At 44.9% G+C, this 26,614-nt stretch overlaps 1 protein-coding gene across 25 annotated transcripts in view; it reads right to left on the bottom strand.

Annotated features, from left to right (window-relative positions):
* Positions 1-2,103: 2,103 nt before the first annotated feature.
* AIFM1 (apoptosis inducing factor mitochondria associated 1) overlaps positions 2,104-26,614 on the bottom strand; it is a 38,209-nt gene continuing 13,698 nt past the window's right edge. For 4 of the 25 annotated variants that reach the window (XM_038415974.2, XM_038415968.2, XM_038415978.2 and 1 more), the window contains 16 exons: positions 21,588-21,678; positions 20,454-20,510; positions 19,619-19,651; positions 18,859-18,983; positions 18,585-18,715; positions 17,621-17,711; positions 16,840-16,924; positions 12,247-12,323; positions 10,368-10,476; positions 8,985-9,092; positions 6,920-7,008; positions 6,688-6,828; positions 5,825-5,967; positions 4,201-4,325; positions 2,822-3,018; positions 2,104-2,356 (listed from right to left, as the gene is read on the bottom strand). In XM_038415974.2, coding sequence (XP_038271902.1) covers positions 2,285-2,356; positions 2,822-3,018; positions 4,201-4,325; positions 5,825-5,967; positions 6,688-6,828; positions 6,920-7,008; positions 8,985-9,092; positions 10,368-10,476; positions 12,247-12,323; positions 16,840-16,924; positions 17,621-17,711; positions 18,585-18,715; positions 18,859-18,983; positions 19,619-19,651; positions 20,454-20,510; positions 21,588-21,678 — 1,674 coding nt within the window. In that variant the 3' untranslated portion in view covers positions 2,104-2,284. Of the gene's footprint in view, positions 2,357-2,821; positions 3,019-4,200; positions 4,326-5,824; positions 5,968-6,687; positions 6,829-6,919; positions 7,009-8,984; positions 9,093-10,367; positions 10,477-12,246; positions 12,324-16,839; positions 16,925-17,620; positions 17,712-18,584; positions 18,716-18,858; positions 18,984-19,618; positions 19,652-20,453; positions 20,511-21,587; positions 21,679-25,336; positions 25,465-26,614 lie in introns of those variants that run through there. The other 21 variants (XM_038415975.2, XM_038415982.1, XM_043491860.1 and 18 more) reach the window with 14 other exon arrangements.

Below are 26,614 nucleotides of genomic sequence, written 5' to 3' on the forward strand. Positions count from 1 at the left end.
ATCGGGAGTGCTGCTCTGGAGAGCCCCATCAAAGCTAATACATCCACTAGCTTGTGGGATTTCTTGCAGACCTCTTCCGAGTAAATGTCTAACAACAAGGCCACCCTTTTAAACAGTACTTGGTGAGCCATGCAATCCTCCAGCAGTGGTGAATCACTTACCATTTCCATAACCTCAACTGGTGATGAAGATGACACATCATGATGCTGAGGCAATGTCTGGTCTGTCTCTTGTGGTGGAGGAGCTGTCTCAGTAAATTCCAGCTGCTCAGTCCTGGTCCTTGTCATCGGAGAATGCTGTCTGCAGAGCTGATGATCTCGGTGCACCCTCAAGTAAGTCAACCAATATGGATGAGCGGAGGTCCTAGCAGGGGGAGAGGCACACCCCAGTGCCCAGAAACACTAGTACTGAAAGGTTGATTAGTTCTCTAGCAGCTACTTACTCCTCTGCCATAGTCAGTACTGGAATTGGGTTTTGAGTTTGAGGTCTTACATAGGAACTTCAGGGGTTGGCCTCAACGGACCTAGCACATGTTCCAGTGTCTACTATCCCCCCTTTCTAGATGAGGAATGCTTCCCCTCAGTCTCTTCCAGAGTCTGTGTTTCTAGATGGCCTTGGTACCATTGATCTTGCTGAATGGGGTACTGATTTGTGTCTTTTCTTCAGTACCAGAGACACAGAACGAGGTGCTGAAGACATCTCTGGTGGTGTGTGTCGTACCAAAGGTGCAGCATTTGGAGTACGTTCTGAACCTGATAGCTCTGATGGAGAGCAGAATGCCACCTCCATAAGAAGACACTTAAATCTCGCTGCTCTCTCTTTTAGAGAGATGTGGGACTTTTGTCACAGATGTGGGACTTCTCCAAACATTTTAGGCAGCTGGGGCAGGGGGTCGCTGATCAGCACTGGCTTGGCACAAAACTGGCAGAATTTAAACCCCCTAGAGAATGAAGCTTGCTTCCAGTACTGGTCCTGGTACCAAGATTTTAATTTGGTCCAAAATGGACTTAAAACTAAAACCTATCACTAGCACTAACTATGCTCTTTACCAAGCTAACTACTAAGAGAACAAAAATGATATACAAAGAGTGAGGGAAAAACTCGCAATAGCAAGACCAGACATGCTCCAGCAACCATCACAGGTGGTCAGAAGGAACTGAAGGAGAGGAGGGGGTGGCTCTGTCCTCTTATACCTGCATACAGTGGTATACAATGGCAGAGGGCACTTGAGCTGCCCCAACAAGTACCACTGAGAGAAAAAATTCTCCAATAACTGTACACGAGGGGCGAACACATATAGTGGAATGGACACATGCAATTACTCCAAGAAGAATGTAGGCCATACTTACAGGATGGGGGACTCTATTCTGGGAAGCAGATACTCCAAAAAAGATTATCCACCATGCCCAAAATCAGCTGAACATGAGCTACCAGTGCAATCCTTTAGCCAAAAGGGCTAATGTGGTTCTTGGATGCATAAACAGTGAAATCTCATGTAGTAGAGAGGTTATTTTACTCTGTATTTAGCATGGCTGTATTGGGCATGACTGCTGCAGGAATACTATGCCCAGTTCTGGGGTCGACAATTCAAGGAAGATGTTAATAAACTGGAGAGGGGTCAGAGAATAACCATGAGAATGATTAATGGAAAACATGCATTAGTGTGAAAGATGCAAGGAGCTCAATCTATTTAGCTTAAATGAGATTAAAGGATGACTTGTTCCCAGCCTATAAGTACCTGCATGGGGAGCACATATTTGATAATGGGTGCAGTTACATGATCAGAACTCTGTGTTGTGATTTTTAAGCACATATTTGAGATTCTTCTCCCCCTCCCTTATTGCATAAATTCCTCCATCTGAATTTGCAGGAGTTTAGCCAGAATTAAAGAACTGCCCTCCTAAAGCCAGCAAAGGATGGTAGTGTTAAGCACCCAGGGTAATACTGTGTGAACGTGTGCACTCAATCCCAGGTGGTAGCTCTGTAGGCTGCTAGAATGTGAACGTTAGTGGAGCAGACAACAACACTACCTTCACCCTAGTGAAGCAAACTAGTGACTAATTTTTCCACAACAATTCACATCTTTAGGAAAAAGGCCTTGAATTTAGAAGAATCTGGTTTTATTTACTGGTGCAAATGTTAGAGCTCTAGATTACTGGAAATATTCACAAAGTACTCAGAACACAGAGTCAGCACTCCGAGGCGGGGAGAGCTCTCAGCCTGCATCATGTGCGTCTCCACTTACACCGACGCATCCCAGCCAGATGGGTCTCGGAGCAGGGACTCAATCTTCATGGATGTTGAAGAGCTTCGCTACTTCATTGAGGTCAGCATGCTCCTCTCCATCTTTAATGATCTGAGGAGACAGAAGAGGGAGTTGAGGGCTGCACACGCTATGTAGGTGGAGTCCACATTTCTAGTTGCCAATAGGGGTTTCCTACACTTCGTCTGAACCACCTATTACTGGCCACTACTGGAAACACTATAACTAGGACTAATGGTCTGGTCTGCTGTGGCAATTCCTATGATCCATTCAAAAAGACAGTACCCTGGCAAGTAAGGATGTCTGGCAAGGGATAAAAATAGGGTTACTCTTCCTAAAAAAATATCTTGTCTACCTATTTCCCAGCTGGCTTTAAAGACAGGACAAGACATCGCAGGTGAAGGTACATTAGATTCTAGTACTTAGCCACAATTTCCTACTACAAAAATTTATTCTGCTGCTCTGATATGTATGGTTGCTGCCGACACATACTGCATACATGACACTTGGTGAACTCAAGTGCCCCAACCATGCATCAGTAGAGAGGAAACATCTGACCTTTCGAGCAATTGGCATCCGATTGAAGATGTTCCATAAGACAATTCCCACCACCACTTTATCCCTGATGTAGAAGATGACCCCTTTGCCATAGTCTTCTCCTTGTTTTGGAACTTGAGGTGTTGAGGGAGAGCTGGCAGAGATGGTAATCTCAGAGGCTTCTGCTTCCGTTTCACTTTCTGAGCGGATGCCAGTCCCTACAGCAAAAAACCCCAGGGGAAAGTCACACACTGGAAATGTCATGCAAGACTGAAGCTTTTAGTCTGCAAGGCAAAGCCTGTTGTAAGAGCTCTGAATTTCCTATCCAGACCATGCCAATAGCTGCAATGTTGCAAAATACAATGCACCACTGTGAAGAGGAGACATGTCCTGGGTGAAATAAGCATCTTTAGACAAAAAAGTCACTTGTCCGTTAAGTGTAGTCTCTAGAAAGTGCGTTACGATTTTGTTTGATATGTAACCATTTGTTTCCAAGACCCCTACTCACTATCGCCGAAATTTTTAGTCTTTAATGATAAATTTATTCTTGTTTTCAAAGTGCTGTGATGTTAAGCAAAGGGCTGATCCTGAGTAGAATCATGGCATGTACAGTGATCCTTTGGGAACAGCAGACCTGGTAATTCTGTGAGCAGCCAGAGTTAGGCTGGCTATCACAGGGGAACGCTTCAAAGTGACTCAGATGCACCTATTGTTACCCTGCAAGCTAAAGGGCTGGCAGAGCCCAGAGGAAAGTGCTTGGGTGGCTAGCAAGCTGGTGTCAGGGAGCTCACACTCAGCCAAGCACAAGCAAGCGTCCCTGACATTGGAGGCAGGGGGTAACAAAGGTGGTTTTCAGTCCTGGGTACCCGAAGAGCCACCAAAGCAGCATCAGTATTGCTAGCCAACAATTTTTATACCAAGGTGAGTCGCTAAACTGTGTTCCTACATCTCCCCTCCACCCCCAAAACCTTTGGTCTGAGCTCACCCCTTGCAGCAAAATGACTTGCCTTCTGGTGGAAGAAGGTTGGACACTGCTTCCTGCATGAGGCAGAGGAGATTCAAGCTGAAGCGCTCTCTCCTTTGTTTAGGCTGATAATGCCATCCCCAGATGCACAGATCACTGATCTCTGAACCTGACCAGAGATACACCGACACTGCCTAGAACTCACCCACAAGGGAGCTCCCCTCTCCAGAGTGGTGTGGCCAGAAGCACTCTCTGCAGCCTGGACTGGAGGCGAGCCAAGTTCAAAGGGCATGCGTCTCCTGATGCTCAGCCACCCTGCACAGTTCTGAACCCCTGCCACAGGGGAGTGGAGTGACTGCCTTTAATACGTGACAACCTTCCACGTATTACCACTCTACAAACAGCTGTACAGCCTCCAGCAACGCCGCTCCCCTACCTGATTGCTCCGTTGCAGACTTCGGTGTGTCTTTTGCAGTTGCTTTAGCAAAAACTCCTACAGTGGGCAAGCTACTGTCTACAAGGCCAATGGCTTCATATCCGACATCAGGGCCCAGGTCACTCCTAGCAATAAACAGAAACAGACCATTGCAGTGTCCCAGTTTGAAACCTTAACTAGCCATTTTACAATTTGGTTGATTTAAAAGAAACGTGAGGCCACAGAACACCCAATTTCTTGAGAACAGCTTTATGCTGAGCTGGGTTACCTGGTGGGCAGAATACAAGAGATGCCAGCCAGCACCTGTGGGAGCTTTGGCTGCACAGCTTTCAATGCAGGCATTCAATGGACAAGTATAGATCTAACCCAACAGGGAAGAGGGAGATGGCCTAGCAAACTTGCCTGTTACTTCACAGTGAAATATTGCAGTGCACCATCCTCCACAGAGCTACTCGGCAATCAACTGTGCTTCAGCAAGCGCTATGCCATGGTACCTGGTCTGGCAACACAGCAAGGCACTGGAGAGTAACTTTTAGCCACCACACATTGACAAATGCCGAGCTAGACCCAGTCTGGCTTGCCCGTGGGTTAGTACAGTTAAAATAGAATGCTTGTAGGATGCTGCATGTATTAATCCTACTTAGAACAGCTGCTCCCATGGTACAAGGTAATGTTTAAAACATTTGCTCAGACTGTAAATCCCCCCCCAGGCAGGGGAGAAGCATTGTCCAGTATGAATTACTCATTCACCACAAGAGGTGTTATCCCCTGTCCATCACAAAGCACTACTGTGTCCAAATGGGCCATTGTGGAATAAGGACTTTGTTGATTGTTTCCCCCACAGCTCTGAGGAGGGGACATGCCCAAGCCCTCATCCCATCCCAGCTTGAATGCTGGGGGAAGGGAATAAAAAGGCCTGTTAAGGAGAACTGATTATTCCTTTCTTTGCTGCTTAAACTCTGAGGGGCGAGTTTCTTAGCCTAGACAAGGAGTCCCCAACAGCTGAGCTTGGTTGAGCCCTCATGGACATCTCAAGTTTTTTTTAAATTACAGAAGTTTCTATTATCATTTAGAATGGAAGACTAACGTACGTACGTACGTACGTACGTACGTACGTACGTGTGTGTGTGTGTGTGTGTGTGTGTGTGTGTGTGTGTGTGTGTGTGTGTGTGTGTGTGTGTGTGTGTGTGTGTGTGTGTGTGTGTGTGTGTGTGTGTGACCTGCTTTAATCTTGTAAATAACTCATTTCTTTTTCCTAGTTAATAAATCTTTAGTTAGTTCATTACAATATTAGTTACAAGCATGGTCTTTGGTGAGAGATCTGGGTGTAAGTCCTATGGGACTGGGAGTAAACTGCATATTATTGTGATTTTTGGTGCAAGGGACTATCTATCACAAAGGTAAGCTTTAGACTGGCGTGCCCAAGGGGACTGAGAGAGACTCCATGATAAGACTAGTACGTTGGGAGTTCATGCTTGTTACTGGAAATCTAATTAAAGAACATACAACCAATTTGGGGTTTGTGTCCTGTTCCATGACAGTCTGCCCTGAGGCTGACACTCATGCTTGTGAGCCACTCTGGACAGCGTGACAAAAGGTATACAGAAAGAGGGAGTAAAACTACCAGAACATTGACTGATGCCAATATGGCTTAGCAGCTCCTGTCATGTTTTCTCCAGCTAATCTTCCACTCACAACAGCATGATCATGATGCTCCACACGTCTTCTGCCTAGCTTGATATCGTAGAAGCAGGCGGCATCTCCTGCCTTAAAAAGAGATGCACACAATGAAAAATGGACAAGAGAAAAGGCAAGTTAAAGAGAAAAAGAATGATGGGAGATGTTGCCCAACCATAAAGGGAAAGAAAACAAAGGGTTGCAGGACTGCCTCCAGTTTAGCTGGTCTCCATGGCTTCAGCACTTATGCCAGAACAGGGAAAACTAAGATAGTTTTCAGAGTAGCAGCCGTGTTAGTCTGTATTCGCAAAAAGAAAAGGAGTACTTGTGGCACCTTAGAGACTAACCAATTTATTAGAGCATTTATTGATGCTCTAATACATTTGTTAGTCTCTAAGGTGCCACAAGTACTCCTTTTCTTTTTAAGACAGTTTTGTGGTCATGCTGATCGCACTTCAAGGAGGTTTGGATTTCCTGCCAAAGGGACCTTTGTGTGTCAACACAGGACTCCTCCAGCATTAGGCAAAGAGGTGAGGGGGTTACTGGGATATGCCAACTCCTCATGCACACAGTGCTCATACCTGTAAAGTAGAAGTTTGCCCACAGTTCTTACTACAGGAACAAGGCATGCCAGCAAGTGTGCATTAATGAGCTACCTAAGATTGCTGCTCTCTGCATCTTACTTGTATTGTCAGACCACAATTCACCCATTCACCTAAACTGGGTTTATAATCACAGTTCTATATACATGCTTATTCATTGCAACATAAACAGCAGATAAAGAAGCATCTTCCACCTGCACACACTTACCACCCAGATGTTAGAGCGTGCCTGCAGCTCTGCATTCACCCTGAACCCTCCAAAATCAGAGTCTACCTCCAGGCCAGCAGACTTTGCTAACTCCACATTGGGCTCCAGGCCCACTGCTGCCACTATGTGATCGGTCTCCACCTGATGGAGAGAGAAATTCAGACTGGTTACACTACTGGTTCCTTCTCCACATTGCCAAGTGTCTGGCTCGCTGCCTGCGCCTGGCATTTACCTTTCTTCCATCCTTCAGTTTAATTATCAGCCGGTTCCCACAGACAGAGACGGACTTCACCACAGCATTGGGCATGACATTAACACCCTCTGGAAACAAAACACAGAACACTCAACTAGAGGTCGGGGGAGAAGAGCAGAGATTTCAGTGGAAGCCAAACTGTATGGTGCAGACACACAATGTACCACTTCTTGATTGTACCAGGCAGAACTGCGGATGGCTCAGCACCTAAAGGACACTGGCTTCTCTTTGTTGTACACAGGATCCACAGAATCCAGAGTAAAAGTGTGAACAGAAAGGAAACCAACTATAGTAGAGCCTCAGAGTTGCGAATTGACAGGTCAACCACACACCTCATTTGGAACAGGAAGTATGCAATCAGGCAGCAGCAGAGACCAAACAAACAAACAAAAAAGGCAAATACAGTTCAGTGTTAAATGTACACTACTAAAAAAAAAATAAAGGGAAAGTTAAAAAACATTTGACAAGGTAATAAAACTGTTTGTGCTTGTTTCATTTAAATTAAGGTGGTTAAAAGCAGCATTTTTCTTCTGCATAGTAAAGTTTCGAAGCTGTATTAAGTCAATGTTCAGTTGTAAACTTTTGAAAGAACAACCATAACGGTTTGTTCAGAGTTACAAACCACCTCCATTCCCGAGATGTTTGTAATGCTGAGGTCCCACTATAAAAAGTCTGAAGAGGATTGTTTGGAAACACAGGAACTACAGCAACAAGTGTTTGTCTGTAAGGAGATGCAAATTACATGCACAGAAACCTGCAGGGATTGAGACCTCTGTTTTCCAGTCCTCAGGCACTATAATGGATACATAGGTTAGATATTGCTCCATTCCAGCCAGGTCCACAGACCTTACAAAGGATCTTCCAGGACCAGTGGAAGAGAAGCAGACTAGCCTTTTCAGTCACTAGGCCCTGTGGCTAAGCCCCACGCCCCAAAACCCATTAGCTCTATTCTGTCTCCATAGCAGGTTGGGTAATCAGTCCTCTTCCTTCCTCCATCCCAACCCTCGAGAGCACAAAAACTTATTCTCAATGGAAAATGCCAAAGAAGAAAAAGGTATTTCAGACCCGTCAGGGAGGGACAAACAGGGTCTTGCTTTCCCAAGGTGGGAGGCTGTGCAAGATGTGTTCCCTCTTCCACAAGCTTTGCTCCAGGCTATATGGCTGAGGCACGAAATGAGAGGCAGGATCCCAGGCTGTGGCTTTTGTGTTCGATACAGTTCAGGAGAGGGGTGGGATGTCAAGTCTTGAAGCCATACTTTGCTCCCAGAATGCTGGGGCCACCTGCTGGTCTCGTTCCTGCCACAAATTAGAACAGCCTCAGGACCATTACAGAGATCGCCATGGACAGGGTACTCCGGCCACGCCCCCTGCACAAGTGGTTGGGAGGACAAGTGCTACAGAAGCCACCATGCCGGCTCTGTGGTACCCAGGAAATCCTCAAGCAGCCAAGTAAGCCAGCTTTAGGGCTGTTTTGTGCTATCTAAACAGACGAGTGGTTCTAGCCAAAACATGTCCTGTTCTGCTCATTGGTTGCCTGGCAGCGGACTTGTGCCACTTCTGCAGCAGAAATCCCCTCTCAGCATTAGACAAATGCTCAAGCAGGACCCACTCCTCTGGAGCGATGGGACACTCCTCAGAGGGGAATCAGGGAGGGTCAAAACTCCAGCCATAGCTCCAGAGCTGCATGCAAAGGAGCGTTTGATCAGGTCCAAGTGAGAAGAACCAGCTAAGCCTAAAATCTAAGCAGATTATAGATTCTACAGCACATGCATGAAAGATGGAATCAGTGATGCTACCAAAGGTGTCAGTGAGGACACCAATTCCCATGGAAGGAGATGTCTGACTAAGAGTTCACTGATGAAAAGGTGGAGGCTCTTCCCTGGGGACAAGCTATGAGACAGCAATGCTCTACCACCATGAGGGCTGCTGTCATATACTTTACAAGAGTAATACTGGTGAGGATGGATCTACTCTACTGCTCCCACAGGCTATCTCATAGGAGAAGAAACTCAGAAGAAAGGAAGGGGTTAAGGAACAGCTTTACCTCTTTTGACTTTCTCTGTCGTCCAGTTGCTCAGATACTCAGGCAGGACCTTGCCCATGTTGCCGTTCTCTGGGAACATCTGAATCACCTCCAGCCCTGTGGCATGTACTGTGAAGAGACCCAGAGAGCAGCCCCTTTATACCACATGGATAACGAGGAGCTACACAAAACTTCAGAACACACCCCAAGATAGTTTACCCTGCTTAGACAAAAGGAATTCAAGTCCTTTCTTACTGCAATTTCCTAGACACAAATCACTCTCACCCCACGTCCTGGCTTCCAGAGTTTGCATCACAGATGAGTAACAAAGGGACTGTTTCTGGCCTTTGGGGTCAGGCACTGTCTGGATCCCTGACTGGCACCAGCACACTCTGGGGGATCAGACACTGGATTTACACACAGAGACAAGATTGTATTAGCCTAAAACAGTCACAGCAGTGTCCATTTAACTGCCCCGAGTGCCTGAGGGGGGATTACATCCACGCAGAGAGGCCTGTTCTTTAGGAGACCTGCAGAAGTTAGGTGAGGAAGATATTCAAGAACGTATGCACACTTGCTGGTGAAAACCCAAACCAACAGTGTTGGGCTTGTGCTCACAGGCCTTTGGGAGAATTACTGGAGTGGGGCTTCATTTACAAGGCAAACTTGACCCTTTCCACAAGGAGCACTGATCTCCAAATTTACTGGAATCCACCTGCTAGTCCAGACAGCAAGCCCAGAAGAGCCAGGCTCAAAGAACTGGGAAGCACTTCAAAATACTCTGGGGCCCTGGACTACTGGACCATTAGCAAAGGAGATGTCTGTGGGGCAATGGAGAGCCTGACAAGTCCACACAGCCAGCCAAGAGTTCACGTAATAATGCACCGGACCACTACAGGCAGACATCATACATCCGTTCTGCTGACCAACTGCCTTGGCCGGCAGGGAACCCCAACCCCCACCTTCCCTTCCCAAAATAAAACCAGAGGTCAGTGGAGAAGAGGGAAGGATATAATCTGAGGGTTTGTTCAAACAAACACTTAGTTTGCAGCAAGCTGGGATGTAAATCTACCCCGCACTAGCCTGCTGCATGATGAGCGTCTATGTGGACCCTGCTGCCATGCACTAAAATTTCCCTAGTGCACTTTCACCTACCTTACTTTGAAACACGCGTAGATCAAAGTGCACAGAGGAAGCATTAATATGCAGCAGCAGGGTCCACACAGACAGGCAGGCTAGCAAGGGGTAGTCACACCCTAGCTTGCTGAAAACTAAGCGTTCGACTAGACAAGCCCTCGGATTTTTCTAGCTTAGGTCTCTCTGGGGTTTCTTGACATGTGTCAGTCTCACATGTGCTGCCTCGTGCAAGAGACTGAAGCAAGCAGCCTGGTGCAATCCACTCACCTTTTCTTCCCAGAGCACAGGCCAGCTCACTACCCAAGAAGCCGCCGCCAATAATGGTGATGGACTTGACTTCTCTTGAAATCTTTTCTAGAGCTCTGAAATCCTCAATCTGTAAGAAGATTTATTTCCATTTCAGATGCCCTGGTCAGTGACAACAGCAGAGAACATTTTGCTCTAGATCCTGCCTCCAAATGATTTGTGAACATGAGGAAATCGGTCCCACACTCTCTGGGCTAAGAGTGAGCTGTACATATTTCCCTTCTGTACTTACAGCAGTAACTCTTGAATTTCCACTGCAGTTTGATTTGATCCACCTGCAGAGATCCAGAGCACAAAGAATCCTTCCCACTCCCGGGGTGAACCATCTCCTCATAACAATTCCCCTCCAGCGAAGAAGGCTAATCCCAATTAACGGTGCTCCAAATGGGCCTCCATGCATCACCCTAAAGCAACCACGAATCATGTTGCCCACCTTCCCCCTTCCCCAGCTGAGCATGTCATCCCCACCAGGCGCTCGGCAGGAGTTCAGGACTAAAAGCTGGTCTGCCAATTGGCAGCACACAGCATGGCTCGTTATCACTGGTTCAGTGACTGAACTAGAAAAGAGCCCCAACTTCTTCCCGTTTATATTTCAAAACACCACCAACACTGGGGGGTGGGTGTTTGTAGTACTGCTTCCCTTACTTCTATGCCGCTGTTGGTGGTGATTCTGCCTTCAGAGCTGGGCAGCTGGAGAGTGGCAGCTGCTGGCTGGGATGCCAGCTCTGAAGGCAGAGCCATAGCCAGCAGCAGTGCAGAAGTAAGGGTGGCATGGTATGGTATTGCCACCCGTACTTCTGCACTGCTGCTGGTGGGGCACTGCCTTCAGAGCTGGGCACCCAGCCTACAACCACTGCTCTCCTGCCGCTCAGCTCTAAAGGCAGCACAGAAGTAAGGGTGGCAATACCGTGACCCCCTTATAACTCCCTTTTGGATCAGCACCCCAATTTGAGAAATGCTGGTTTCCCCTATGAAATCTGCATAGCATAGGGTAAAAGCACACAAAAGACCAGATTTCATTGTGGGAGACCAGATTTCACAGTCTGTGACATGTTTTTCATGACCGTGAATTTAGTAGGGCCCTACTTATAAAGCATGCTGCCCTTGATGAAGGAAGAATAGAACTGTATATAGGAAGGGCCTTTCTGCAAGCAGGGATGGGATGCTTCCCAAAACACATGCACCATACTGGAGTTAAGGAGAGGGAAGCATGAGCCAAGGAGTAACTTTTCACCCCCCCTCCACATTTAGTTACTATTGAAACTGAAATTTCTGTGCACTTGCAATGGTCTACCAAACCTAGCTGGTCACGTGCTTAGTGGAATCTTCCTAGACTTTTAAATCCTCTGCTCTAATCCATCTGGGCCAGAAAAGACAGGGGCAGAATGCTTTTGTGCTTATTGCACTGGACTGGGAATCAGGATATCTTGACTCAATCAATATGGCTGTGGGAAAATAATTTACCCTTATTGTGCCTAATTTGTAGTCCCAATCTAATCTAAGGATAACCCCACCCTTTCCCTCCTGGGGGTTGGAGAGTGCTCAATTAGTTATTGCATGTGAAACGCTTGGGAGATACAAGAAAGTCCTATGCCTAATTTATCTCTAAAATCCTGAAGCGAGGGCTCTAATTTCCTGAGGACAAAGTGCTGGGATGCTAACATAGCTATCCTGTTAGCTCGTTTGTGGCCACCTTCTAGTTACTGATTGAGGCCAGTCCCTGATGGGCAAGATCGGTTAAGAATCCAAGTTAGCCCAGAGTTAGCACAGGCTGAAGGTAACAGACCCCATCGTGACAGCCTTCAGGGAGCACACAAGGAAAAAAAGCCCCTTGGATTACCTTGCGGAACAGCGTCAGCCTTTGTTGCACATCTTTCCCTGCTCTCTCGATTGCAGGAAGATTCCTTGGGGAACCACCTGATAACAGGGAGAGAGACAATTAGCAACACAACACTCAGATGAGAGCACTAGCCCTTCAGGCAAAGCTGCAGAATCTGGGTTTGGGCTCCTACTGCTGCAGAACTTACTCCACCCTCTGCCAGACAGACAGACAGACAGACACATTCATGTACATCTCAGCTCTGTTCAAAACACAGGGTTCAGAAGAAATCAGTATTGTCAAATGGGACAAGGACAATTGACAAGCTCATCAGCGGGTATGAACGACACTAAAGAGCTCAAAATAATAGAGCACAGTAAGTGTCAAACGAGGCCAAATACAACCCATTTGATGTATTTACACAGCCTCCAGAAAATTCAGAACATGAAGAATCTTTGTGGGGGGGGAGGGGGGAGGAAGAGGAAGTACTCATATGTTTCCAGCTCTTCTGTTTGTGAAGAAACTTTTCTAAATGTGCCTCAAGTGTAACCAATGCAGGGATGTCTGCCTGAGTCTGCAGACAGCCTGAAACAAGCATTCATAAGGATGGACTCCCTTGCACTCCATTAATCTCATTGGGATGTTAACTATAGCCCATAAAGCAGAGGTCCCCAAACTGTAGGGCACACCAGTGGGTGTGGAGCAAAGTTCAGGGGGGAAGGGAGGGAGTGCCACCCACCAGCTCCGCTCCTGACCCTAGCCCCGCATCCAGGGCCCTGGCTGCCAGGCCTGTGTCCAGGACTCCACTCCTGGCCACGTCCCTGCTCCCAGCTGTAGTTCCAGCCTTGATCCCCTTACCTCTGTATGTGCCGCCACCCCCCGCTCCCAGAGCCACATCCCCACAGGGTGGGGGGCGGACACAGGTAAGCGGTGGTGAGAGAGAAAGTTTGAGGACCTCTTCCATAGAGCTAGCTGTGGTATTTATTTTATTCAGCAGTAACACAAGGAACCTACTGTAAAACCCCTGTAAAACATCAGCTTCAGGCCTATGAAGTTTGGCACAGGTAAATGACCCAATGGTCACCCCTAAATTTTGGGGAATTGCGAAAAGAGCGTGTAAGGGGGAAGTTTGTCCAGAAGGACACCAGCCAACCACAGGAACATGAGCTAACACCGGCTTTTAGATATTTTAGGATGGGAACATCTGCAGATGTCTGACCACAAGAGTGCCATGGCAATGAACTGACATATATGATAATGAGAACATTAATATACTAACCTATAGGAGAGGGGCACCCCACCATTAGTAGGGTGAGCAAATACAAACAAGGAAGAGGGGAGAAACCCCTACTGAATATGCATTACACAGAGTGGCATAAGCATATAACATATTACACAAGTTGTAGCCCATCCTAAGTGTGGGGTGAGAGAGAGAGATGGGAGGTGCCAGGACGATGGCCACTGGTGATGGTGAAGGAAGATAATGGCTAACATTTCAGGTTATTCTGCAAGGGAAGGTGAGAGTCTGGATGTGCAGATGGACATTCTGTATTCTCTCTACCTACCTTGCTGGGTTAGAGTTTGGGACTTTGCTAAATGTATTAACAAATTACTGTAAATATAAAGGGGTTCCTAAAGTGTGAGTGTTGCAACTGTGCACGTCAGGGCTCCCCCTGAACAGTAATTTTAATAATAATGAGGCTGATTTTGGGACAAGAACCTTTCAAACTCAGAACGATAACCGGGAATTCTTAAGTAACCAATATAATACATACATAATCTGTAGATGGGGCTATTTAACTAAACTCTTACAATGACACCCTGAATGTCAAAGTTAGCCATTTCAGTGCTAACCATTTTAGTGGAAGGGAGTGGGAACAGCTTCAGGGAGGAAATTGAAGGGGGAGAAAAAGAAGGAAAACCAGGAAAGAGGTAGAGAAAGCCAGGAATGAGAATTGGGAAGAAACAGAACACACGGCAGACAGATGATTTTCCCATTAAGTAACACTAAAGGTGGCAAGGTACTGAACAAATAATAGATAAGGTAATAAAACAGTTTCATTACCACCTAAAGATCATATTCCACACTTACCACGAGGGGTGAGGGTGGGAGGTTGCACAATCATGGGTGATCTCCCATGAACTGTGTCCTAACATCACACCCTGGCCCAATGACCATGATAAAAAAGGGAATCCAGCCCTCTCCACCAGATGAGTTTGCAAGCCGGGACTAAGAATCATAGGCTATAGCAACAATGCCCCACTACAGAGGGGATCGGAGCTAGATTCTTCCCATCACTCCTCAGGCAGGCAGGATCTTGAGCCTTGCTTGACACTCAGAGCCTTATCACAGAATATCAGGGTTGGAAGGGACCTTAAGAGGTCATGTAGTCCAACCCCCTGCTCAAAGCAGGACCAATCCCCAACTAAATCATCCCAGCCAGGGCTTTGTCAAGCCTGACCTTAAAAACTTCTGAGGAAGGAGATTCCACCACCTCCCTAGGTAACGCATTCCAGTGTTTCACCATCCTCCTAGTGAAAAAGTTTTTCCTAATATCCAACCTAAACCTCCCCTACTGCAACTTGAGACCATTACTCCTTGTTCTGTCATCTGCTACCACTGAGAACAGTCTAGATCCATCCTCTTTGGAACCCCCTTTCAGGTAGTTGAAAGCAGCTATCAAATCCCCCCTCATTCTTCTCTTCTGCAGACTACATAATACCAGTTCCCTCAGCCTCTCCTCATAAATCATGTTGTCATAAATATACAGCTAAGGGTAGCATAAAATCCCTCCTTTACCTGTAAGGGATTAAGATCAAATAACCTGGTTGGCACCTGACCAAAAGGACCAATAAAGGAAGAAGACACTTTCAAATCTGTGGGGGAAGGTTTTGTTCGTGCTCTTTTGTGTGTGTTCCCTCTTGAGAGGAATAGAGAGACCAAGCAGGTAATCCAGCTCTTACTGAAATGATACATCTAAAATTACAGAAATTGTAAGTAATAGCAAGGAAATGCATTAGATTATCTTTTGTTTTAGCTTGTGAATTTTCCCTATGCTAAGAGGGAGGTTTATTCCTGTTTTTTGTCACTTTGAAGTTTTGCCTAGAGGGGGAATCCTCCATGTTTTAAATCTTATTACCTTGTAAAATTACCTTCCATCCCGATTTTACAGAAGTGCTTCTTTTACTTTTTTCTTTATGATAAAGTTCTGCTTTTAAGAACCTGATTGTTTTTTAGTATCCTAAAAACCCAAAGGTCTGGTCTGTGCTCACCTTGTTTACCTATTTGATAGGTATATTATTTTCAAGCCTCCCCAGGAGAGTGAGTGAAGGAGTTTGGGAGGATATTTTGGGGAAACAGGAACTCCAAGTGGTCCTTTTCCTGAATCTTTGTCTAACTCACTTGGTGGTGGAAGCAATACCATCCAAGGACAAGGAATAATTTGTGCCTTGGGGAAGTTTTTAACCTAAGTTGGTAGAAATAAGCTTAGGGGGTCTTTCATGCGGGTCCCCACATCTGTACCCCAGAGTGGGGAGGGAACCCTGATACATGTGCTCCAGTCCCCTAATCATTTTTGTTGCCCTCTGCTGGACTCTTTCCAATTTTTCCACATCCTTCTTGTAGTGTGGGGCCCAAAACTGGACACAGTACTCCGGATGAGGCCTCACCAATGCCAAATAGAGAGGAACGATCAAGTCCCTCTATCTGCTGGCAATGCATCTACTTATAAAGCCCAAAACGTTGTTAATCTACTTGGCAAAAGGGCACACTGTTAACTTATATCCAGCTTCTCATCCACTGTAAACCCTAGGTCCTTTTCTGCAGAACTGCTACCTAGCCACTCGGTCCCTAGCCTGTAGCAGTGCATGGGTTTCTTCCATCCTAAGTGCAGGACTCTGCACTTGTCCTTGTTGAACCTCATCTGATTTCTTTTGGCCCAATCCTCTAATTTGTCTAGGTCCCTCTGTATCCTATTCCTACCCTCCAGCGTATCTACCACTCCTCCCAGTTTAGGGTCATCTGCAAACTTGCTGAGGGTGCAATCCACACCATCCTCCAGACCATTAATAAAGATATTGAACAAAAACGGCCCCAGGACTGACCCTTGGGGCACTCCACTTGATACCACTGCCAACTAGACATGGAGCCATTGATCACTACCCGTTGAGCCTGATGATCCAGCCAGCTTTCTATCCACCTTATAGTCCATCCATCCAGCCCATACTACTTTAACTTGCTGGCAAGAATACTTATGTCAGACTTGAAATGAGAACCTCCTTCCCCATATTTTCTCAGGAGTCTCTTCTCAGCTTGCTGGGCATGGCTGAGCATGCCTCCCCTGCTGTCCTGTGGCACAGTCAGAAGAGAACGGAGACATCCCATGATTTCCATGGGACGAGTTGGATTGCACTGGACCAGACACAGATTCCCATCAGGCACATCCCTGTCCAGGTAACTGTCCTAGACAAGTCTGCTCGGTTCAAGTCCCCATCAGCTGAAGGGTTCTGTATTACTGTCTCAGAGAACAAAGAACCTCGCCAAAATGGTGTATGACATTACCGTCAGCCCAAGAATTAACATGTGAGGGAAAGATGAAACACCACGGAACTAACCTGTGGCAATTAAACATTTATCATAAGATATCTGGGTTCCATCATCAAGTTTCACCACATTGCCTCGAACATCCATATGCACCACCTGCAAGGCACAATGCAGAGAGCAGCTCAGGTTTACACGTCCTGTAGCCCTGATCAGTGGGCATAGGCTTATCAGGCAGAGAAACAGCCACAGAAGATACCCTAGTGTGAACAAGGTTTCCCTGTAGAATCTCCCTTTTCTGGGGAAAGGGAGCTGAGGAGGGAGCACGGCTTCAGAACTAAACAAGAGGTTTTAACTTGGCCGTAGGCCGAAGCTCAGACTGAACCTTCCCTAGGCTTGTTCCTCTCCATGATTGCCGACTCTCAGGGGAATGCAGATCAGGCACCTGCTATTATTCCACAGGACTGACAGGCTCACTGAAACCAAAGGCCTTCTGGGCTCGGCTACCAGGTGTACAGGGGAGGGAATGGTCAGCTAGGGTCCCTACTCACTCCAACCACAAGACTTGTAAGGAGGCTCCTAAAGCTAACTACGCACACCAGCTCAGGGTCAGGTGGTGCTTGGCAGCCTCAGTAACACCCCACTGCCAGGCTTCAGAACTGGCGCTCCAGTCCAAATGTCTGCACAGGTGTTTTTAGTGCCAGACCACGAGCCTGCACCTGTCAACTGGGGCTCAGACTTGCTGCTGTGGGTTTTAAAATGCAGTGTAGACAGACTCTTAGGCTGTAAGCTCTGCTGTTTGGAAAGGGCTGTGTAAATGTATGGCGCTGTAACACTAATTAACGCTGTACCCACCTTCTTGCCATTGAGGACAGCCACACCACCATTCTCTATATAAGGCAGATTACGAGCAGGTACGTAGAAAGAAGGTGGCTGGAAATATATACTGTAGAGAAAAATGGCTTCAATGTACACAGTATCACTGGTTTTCCCACATTAGCAGCTACTCAATGACTGGAAGAGCACCCACCCATCGAAACGCATATGGGAGTTTACAAAGAGAAAAACAACTTCTGATATGGTAACACACTTCCCCTGCAAATTCCAGAAAGGATTTTGTTTCATAAAACTAGGATGTCTGTACTGTTCAAAACCAAACACTAGTACAGCAATGCTCTCCAATGGAGGAAGCCATACAGGTCTAGTCAAAATTGCACGGAGGTCAGCTTTGCATAATTGCATCAAATTCTTTAAGCTCATTTCCTGGAGGTTATACAGTCCAGTTCTTAAGTGTTCAGTATTTTCCCTGAAGACAGAGAAAGATACAGGCTGTAGCACAACAGTGAGACACACTCATGCTCTGCACTGGTACTTCCCCATAGTGGTCTCCAGCGCTGCAACATCCTGGGTTTATAGTTTGTTGCTTAGCGCTCCCGATTGACAAGTCTGTGCACAATCTCAGCATTTAAAGCCAGGGACTCAGTGCAGTCAGTGTACATAGTGAACTAAGGAGCTTAACAGTGCAGCTTGCAGCTATTATTTTCAGTACAAAGATGTGGCTCTTGGAAACCATGTGCACCAGCATACAGTGGTCCTGGAGCAGTCTAGCCACAACGCACAGTGGGATGCGCATTCTCAATAGGCTGTCCATCCATAGTGAAGATAAGTACAAGGAAAGCTGCTCCATTTTAAGCCCGGTGGCTTTCACGCACCTAAGCAGGTTGCCAGTGACTCCCAGATGAGCATAGTTTGGACGCTCAGAGTGTCATTAAGCAATTAATTCAATTCCCATTAATCACTGCATGCAGATGGCACATACCTTCTCTCTTTGCCATTCCACTGTTTGAATCGCAGAGTCTCCGTGACATTCGGATCCTCTGAAAACCACAGTTCTTTGGAAAGAGGAGGACGCATATATGGCAGGTCAGGATCTTCAGAAACAATCAGCACCTTTAATATGGGAAATCATTAACAACCTCAACTATGTTTATAAAGTTGAGAATGGCAGAATGAAATGTACAAGCTCTAAAGGGAGCACGTCATCTGGCTTTAGACATGCGCCATTCTAGAACAGAGCCATGCACATCCCTTACCCTAGCCCCAGGATCACGAGCCCGAATGGATCGAGCAGCAGCAAAAGCAGCAGTGCCTCCACCAATTAGCAGGAAAGGAGCATGGGATGGACATTCAGGGCGAGCACTCGGATCTGTCTCTGGAGCTGCAAAGCAACAGATCAGACAGCCTGTTGTGAATACAGTAACAAAGTTCCACCAGGAACACTGCCTGCCCCCAAACAGCAGAAGGAAAAAAACATTCACCCTTGAAAGAATCATGACATCCTTTGGATTTCAAATACTGGTAACTCTCTTTGGTGGATGGCTGTCCCTTAGATATTCACTAAAGGCTGCTCTCTCCCATCCCCTCACCCAGAGGATGGCTTCTCAAATTCCACATGACATTCTGGGAGACGCTACCCTCACCAAGGAACAGCCTGAAACAGTGAAGGACGCTGATGTGTAGTTAGCATCAGAAGAGATACTATGAGCTGTAGCTCACGAAAGCTTATGTTCAGATAAATTTGTTAGTCTCTAAAGTGCCACAAGTCCTCCTTTTCTTTTTGCGAATACAGACTAACATGACTGCTACTCTGAAACCTATGGAAAAACTGCTTCTTAACTCAGCATACCTAGCTCCCTGTACGTCAGTCAGGCCTGCTAAATTTAGTGACTAAATCAAGTTTTTACCCCAGTTACCCAGCAGAGCCAACACATCAAAGAGGCACAGCAGAGGATTCTGGAAAGAACAAAAGAATCCAATAAGATAAGCCCGACAATGGAAGCTGTGCTCACTCACCTCCCTGCTCATCTGTTGTCAACCCCTGTTCTGCTGTTAAAAAAGAGAGAGAGAGTTAAAGGAACCTGTATAATGATGTTTAACTATAACCCCATTGGGACATCCTGTTACTAGGCATCAAATGGAGTTGCTTACTCATTTGAGCATTGCTACTGCTCTTAGCTGTAGACTGCTATTCAAACGTTCATCAAGGCTCCTGTTGTATTTATAACACCTCCATTAAAAAAAGCTCTGTTTAAATGCACATAGCTGGGTGAAGTGGCTGCAGCACATTCAAAGACCCACAAAGCTTATCGTTGGCATTCAACGTGCAACTTTAAAAGCTTCAGTTAAGACAGACATTCTCCTTGTAGCTCAGGATAGTAGTTTATTCCAGACAGAGCATCAAAGATTCAACGTCTTTGAACCCCACAGGATCAAACAACTGGTTAGTGCTGAGCAAGTGAAGTACTGCAACATCTGTGTAAGTTACACAGCCTGCAAAATGCTCAAACACCAGGGAGATGAGGCTTCTAGAGTTTGAAAAATGCCAAATTCCAAGTGGTGGCTTTGTTTAAACCTCTGATGTAGGAAATCTTTACATTTTAAAACCAGAATCACTTACAGGCAGGATCAAAATTTCACTCTTGCCATTTAGTGCACAGCTTGCAAGTAATCCAAAGATATGGAATACTTGAAACCACCAGGAAAAAATCCTGGGGGGCATTTTCTTTTACTCATATATTGAGATGGAGACCAGCTCATAGGAATGTGTTTTTCCTACACACATTCAAACCCTGTTTTAAGAAACATATGACTATCCTGCATACAGAAATAAAACCGAGTTCAGAGTTACCAGGGCGATTCCTGGATTCCTTCCCAACTGTTGTGGCCTGGGAAGCAGCACCCTCTTCTGGAAGAGACAAGATATTAGACTTAATTCAGCAAGGTGCAAACAAACAAGAATGCACTTGGGAAGCCACAATTCAGAGTTAATCTCTGGATTCCTCAGGATTAGCAAATTCCCCTCAATGAAGGTGGTAGAGCTTCTAGTGAGTAACAGCCTCTGTCATTAGACTGCTGTTCCAACAATTAACCTAGAGAGTTCTCTCCCCCAACCCCAGCTCTGGCTTAGATCTGCTGTCGTCCAAGTTATTGGCCTCAATACCAGGGTAACTGGTGAAATTCACTGACGTGTGATGCAGGAGGTCAGACTAGATGATCTAATGGTATCTTATGGCTTTAATCTACAAATCCTCCAAAATGCAGTGAATCTCCAACTTTTCCTTCCTGTTAGCTTCATAAGAGAGCAACTCTCATGGACCTACCTCTCACTTCCCAGAACAAGTTCCCATTGGCCAGTTCTCAAGAAGTTTCATTCTTTGGCCCAGAAGAAGTCTACAGACCACAGTTTTGAGAAGGGATGCTCTAAAAGATGTGCGAGGGCCTTTGTGTCAAGCTGCCATTTCAGCAGCAGTTTGAGACACCTGACAGTACAAAAATTAAACTGGGAAATGTAATTGTGCAAATATAGTTTCTGAAATGGAAAATAAGTTGGAAGCGGCTCTTGGACCACAAAGTGCTGCTGGGTTCACAAAGTGATGGAAGGGGACGATTTACAAAATCCAGGAAATTTGAAATATGGTTAAATTTGGGTTGGTTTTTTTTTTTTTTTGACTCAGTGCTACCAGATGGCCAAGAAAAGATGTTTAGAAACTTCCCTATGCTTTTCTCTTGCCCTTTTATAGAGAGCCATTTGGATGGCTAGCACCACTGTGCATGCTTGAAGGCACAAGGCTGAGTATACCAAAGGCTTATACACCAACGGCTGACAAGTGCTCTCCTGCCCTGGCTTAGTGCTATATTGGGCTTTTAAGCCTGTTCTGTCCAGTCTAGTTTTAGATGTCCCAAGTGATCACTTTTAAGAAAAACTCTTCTGAGACTCTTAAAACTGGGATATAGCTCGTAGCTATGGTAGGCTATTACCCACCAGAGGTGGACTTTACGTCTTGGGATTTCATAGCCATTGCTTCAATGCGGTCATTGAATCTCTCCCTGTCTTCTTTCAGCGTCTTGTACACCTGGAGAGGAGAAAAGTGGATGGGAGTTACGCATCTACCATGTGCATATCACTGCATCAATGTAACATTGTGCTTCAACTCATTGATAGGCTTTTGTCCACTCTGCTCACTCAGAAGAGCCATCAATTAAACAAATGAAGCAAAATGCAGCTCATTGTTAAAAGAGAACAAATGCATGTGTAGGTAAGTCTACAAAATAATGCATCTAGAGGAGCAATCTCAGATTCCTCCACTGTTCTATTTGTGAGACTTCACGTCTGGGTGCATTCCTAATCATGGATTGAGGATTTCTGCAGATGTCTGGGAGTCGAGCTGAAGATTTGTTCCAAATCTGTCTCCGGAGCTGGAAAGAGGACTGTCTCCGGAGCTGGAAAGAGGACTGTCTCCGGAGCTGGAAAGAGGACTGTCTCCCCAGACTTTGGACTGTATTGTATGGGCCTTGCCACAAAGGCAACACAACCAATACAGACCACTCTAGGCTCTTTGCAAGGGCAGGCCATGGCAGGACAAGCGACTGGGTCTGCAGAAAGCTATTCTGGAGCAGAGAAGGAAGACAGCAAGACAGGATATACACAAAGCTGCAGCAAGAAAAAGCAGACAGAAAGCAAAACAGCTCCCAACTGCACAGCAGAAGAGCACAGCAGAGCCTGGACTAGCTGGATAGGGCTCCAAAGCCGCAAACCAGAGTCTAACTGGGGAAGATGGCAACGACTGCTGATGGAGCATGGAACAGAGTTGGGAGATGCCAGGAGACAACTGCCTTGTAACCCCCTAATTTTTGTTCTCTTTTTGGAAAGAGAATGAGGAGAAATTCTGGCTGGAGAACTGCAACTTGTACTCTAGGCCAACGGGGTGAAGGTAGAGGACAACAAGGGTGATGGTTTTTTGCTTGTTTGTGGAGACACACTGCTCAATTAAAGATAGAAGAACACAATGAAACACAAAAATTAATTGTCTTCAGAGGAGTGAAATATTCAAGCCTTCCCCAAATACTGTAAAACCTACACATTTAATGCTAGAGACCCTAGTCATCTTAATCTGTCTAGTGGCTTCCTACCTGTAAAAATCAGCACCACAAAAAGCATAGGTACTGAGAATTTGACCTTCTACAACAGGAATGATACTGTGATTAAAGAATACTGGTTGAAGCAGCAAAGATGCCCAACTTTGACAGAGATAAATCCTTTTTGATTCATGGTCTTAACAAGGCAAAAATAGAGTATGTCTCTTTCATTTAGGAGAAAACATTGGGTGAAGGCCTGGCAGCATGACTGGCTTGGAATGTGCAATGGTCCCTGTCAGTTAGGACTTGGGAGTCATTCTGAGTCTCAACAATGGAGAAATGTATTTTTATAGTTCTTGGTGGAAAGACAAATCTTCCAGAAAAAGCAGAGATCCAAGGAACTACTTGAGTCCCAAGATAAGGAAAACTTGTAGGGAATTGAGCCTTGTGTAGGCAGGCTAGCATTTAAAGGCATGAGGTTAGCAAGTTTAAATCACATACCTTTAAATCCTAGTCTAGACAAGGGCCTTGAAGGCTCTGAAATAACTCAACTTAACTGTCTTGGCTTAGAAAAGAATCCACATGAGATCTTTTAAACATCTCTCAGACACTTCTAGGGTCAGCAGCTAAGATGTCAGTGTCAGCACATCCATGGAAGGGAAGCATGGATTTTTGTCAGGAACTTGATACTAAACACCTGGAACCTCTTTCAGCTGAGCACTTTTCCCCATGAGGATATGTGGAGACCTCAGGAAAATGATAGGCGAGCACAGGCTGTATTCTGGGGAGACTTTTATTCAGAGAACATATATGGAGGATATATTCCAAAACCAGTTTTCAAAAACTCCCATGTGCATGGGAAGTGGAAGAGAAAGGAACATTCTGGAAGTGGATCGTAGCAAGGTATTCTACTCCCCATCAGAGAACTAATAAATAAAAGGGAAGCAAATTAACTGTCTGAAGGTATTGCCTAGCCTTGTGTGATTACGTAAATCCGACATGCATTGCATCTCTCGTAATGCTCTAAGGAAAAGCAACTGCTACAATTTAACATACAATAATTAGACACCACGTTTTGGACCTTCTCAGAGGACATTAAAACAGCATACAAACTTGGATCTTTTCAATGTGCAACATGCCACTTTTAAATTCAAAGTCAGGGCAACTAAAGTTGCAATGGCAAAAACCAAATGACACTGAAGACATTTAACAGTTTATAAGCAAAATATTACGAGATCCAAACTCTGTTTAAAACAAAATTAACAATTCCCTGGAGGTTTTGGCATCGCTCCTACTGCCTACACAGTTCAAACTTTACTTATCTCCAAGATTAAACTTTGCATAGTGAAGCAAGGTAAAGTCTCAAATGAAATCTGAATGATTTCAATCTTAATGCAGAACATGAATAAAAAGCAGAGGCAGACAAAAGCATATCTCTGGGATAGAAGCAAAATTTCAAGCATAATAGAAGTACTGTTTGAGAAGAATTAGCATAAACCATTTTAAACTGTTACTTATAATCAACTGTACAAACCCAAGGTTTGTAAACCTACCTCTGTGTTTTAGAGAGAGGTAGAATAGTGTGAAGTTGAGAAATTAGTTAAAAAGGCAGCATACAACAAATCAAAATCTGATCATTAAGGAAAGCAGATACATATAGGTGCACATATTAGATTGAACCAGTTCAGCACTACCTCTGGATAGGTTTTCCAAAGGGACACTGCTAAGTACTTATATTAAAAAAACAAAGCTACCCTCTTAGCTATTTGACAGAAGTGCTTTATTTAATGCTCCTTCTGTAGCATAATTACAAAAGTAGGTAAATGGATTGCCCCTGTTTTTCTAATGGAGCTTGAAGTTAGTGGTTACTTCCTTATTTGTAAGCTTGGAAGGATTAAATCATCAGTATATATTGGTAAAAGTCTATTTCACCATACATGCAACCAAAGTATTTCCATAGATAACTGAAATATACAGATAGGCAAAGACAAATGCTGCTTGAGAACTAAGAGTCTGCTTTAAGGATATTTACTTTGTATACTTTGATGTAATGTTGACAACTTGTGTTTTAACATATATAAAGTTTTAATTTTTGAATATCAGTATCTATCATTAAGAAAAATATCTGGGCACCCCATAATTTTGTACAACTGTGAAAATTTGAAATTACAAAAATTGGGAAAAATGCTTAAAAATAAACATTTATATTATTGGTCAAAATTATAAAAAATGAAAATCAAATTTTGCCAAGCCTATTTATTTGTACACCAGCTCAATGATGTCAGCATAAATCTGGTAATGTGACTTGTTAATTAACTTTGCTTCCCTGCTGGCTATGAAGAAAAGCAAAAGACACAGTCAGTCGTACACAAGCTCTGGTTATTTTGACTTTAGATATTCAGTGTAAAAAAACTAAACTCAGCAGAAAGTTTCCCATCATATACTTGAAGTTTGTGGACAGATCAAATTTGGAGTTGTATACTATTTGACAATGTCCCTTTAAATAAAACCCCAGAGAGGACACTTATCATAGGATTTAGTTAAGTTATATGACTAACTGGATATTAGAAATATGAGAGGCACAAAGATTTGAATCATGCCAGGGTATCCCCCACCCACCCTCCCACTAAAATGCATTTAGTTCAATCATCTTACATAAGCTCCTGCCCCAGTGACTGTTCCTCCTACAATTAAGTAGTACACTAGGTTGTTGCCATCTGTCCCAGGAACACCTGTAGACGTTAGAGATCTAGATGGGGGTCTTAGATGATGACACTGCAAAACTGTAGGTGAAGACAGGCAACGAAAGAAAAGAGAAGGAAAGAGTACTGAACATTAATGAGGACACTTCATCAAACAGCTCTTGGCGAAGCAGGGTTCGTTTTCAGTTACCTTGTTGGTCAAAAGAAGCGTGGCTAATACATACTTATCATTTCAGGACTTAAATACTATAAAAGCCTCTTCCCTTTCTTATGAGCATATTCATTTCAAAGTGGACATAACATCCTCTAACCAGAAAGGCTCCGCTCTGATGCAGTGTCTGCTTTCCTGTGTGTAGCTGGGGAAGAAGATGGGCATGTGTCTCTCTCAAGGAAGATCAATTCACATGCCAGGCTCACTTTTTAGTTGGATTCTGAGTTTTACTAAAGTTTTCCAGCAGGAAAGAAGACTAGGCAGGCAAGCAGCTTACCCCCCAGGCCACATGCTTAGTCCATGGCTTTTCCACATTAGAACACGGGTCTTACTGTTCCCAGCCCTTTGTTCTAACAACTTTTCCACAGAATTTCCTTGCTAGATAAGCCCTCCTAGAGGAGCACACAATTTAACATGTGGTTCTACTCCCCAAGGAAGCTTTTCACATTCAGGAAGCTCCTGAGTGGCAGTCTTATTTATTCTAAAATTTGATGGGGGAAATTATTTCTGACATTTCCCCACTTAGGTACTCTACTTCCTGGCTGCAGCTCCATGACAGAGGTCAGATCACATTTGCCAGGCAGTTGGAGCTGGCATCTCTGAATTGGGGAGGAGGGTGGCAGGGCATACCTGAGAGCCAAAGGAACAGGTAAAACACATTTCTCCCCCAAATTTAAAAAACATAAATAAAAAGTTCTATTTCTCAGGCTCCGCCTGTATGTGAAGAGTTTCGTCAAGGTAAAATCAGGGCAATAGCCACACTAAGTGTTTGATGTTTTAAATCAAGACTATCAACTGTAGATAAAAATGTACACAATGCTTCCCTCTAAGAAACAGAACTTCAAAAGGGTAGATTCATATTCCTTAAAATAGAACCTACTAAACACTATTTGTGTCTTGAATTCTCTCTGCCTTGGAACCTGATTTACCACCTCAGCCTAGGTGAACCATTTTGCTCTTTTAACCTCCCCTTAAGTACTGGAAAAAGAGGTCTATAAATATCAGACTGGGACAAATGCA

Source organism: Dermochelys coriacea, chromosome 9, assembly GCF_009764565.3.
Source record: "Dermochelys coriacea isolate rDerCor1 chromosome 9, rDerCor1.pri.v4, whole genome shotgun sequence".
In the NCBI taxonomy this organism is placed as follows: domain Eukaryota; kingdom Metazoa; phylum Chordata; order Testudines; family Dermochelyidae; genus Dermochelys; species Dermochelys coriacea.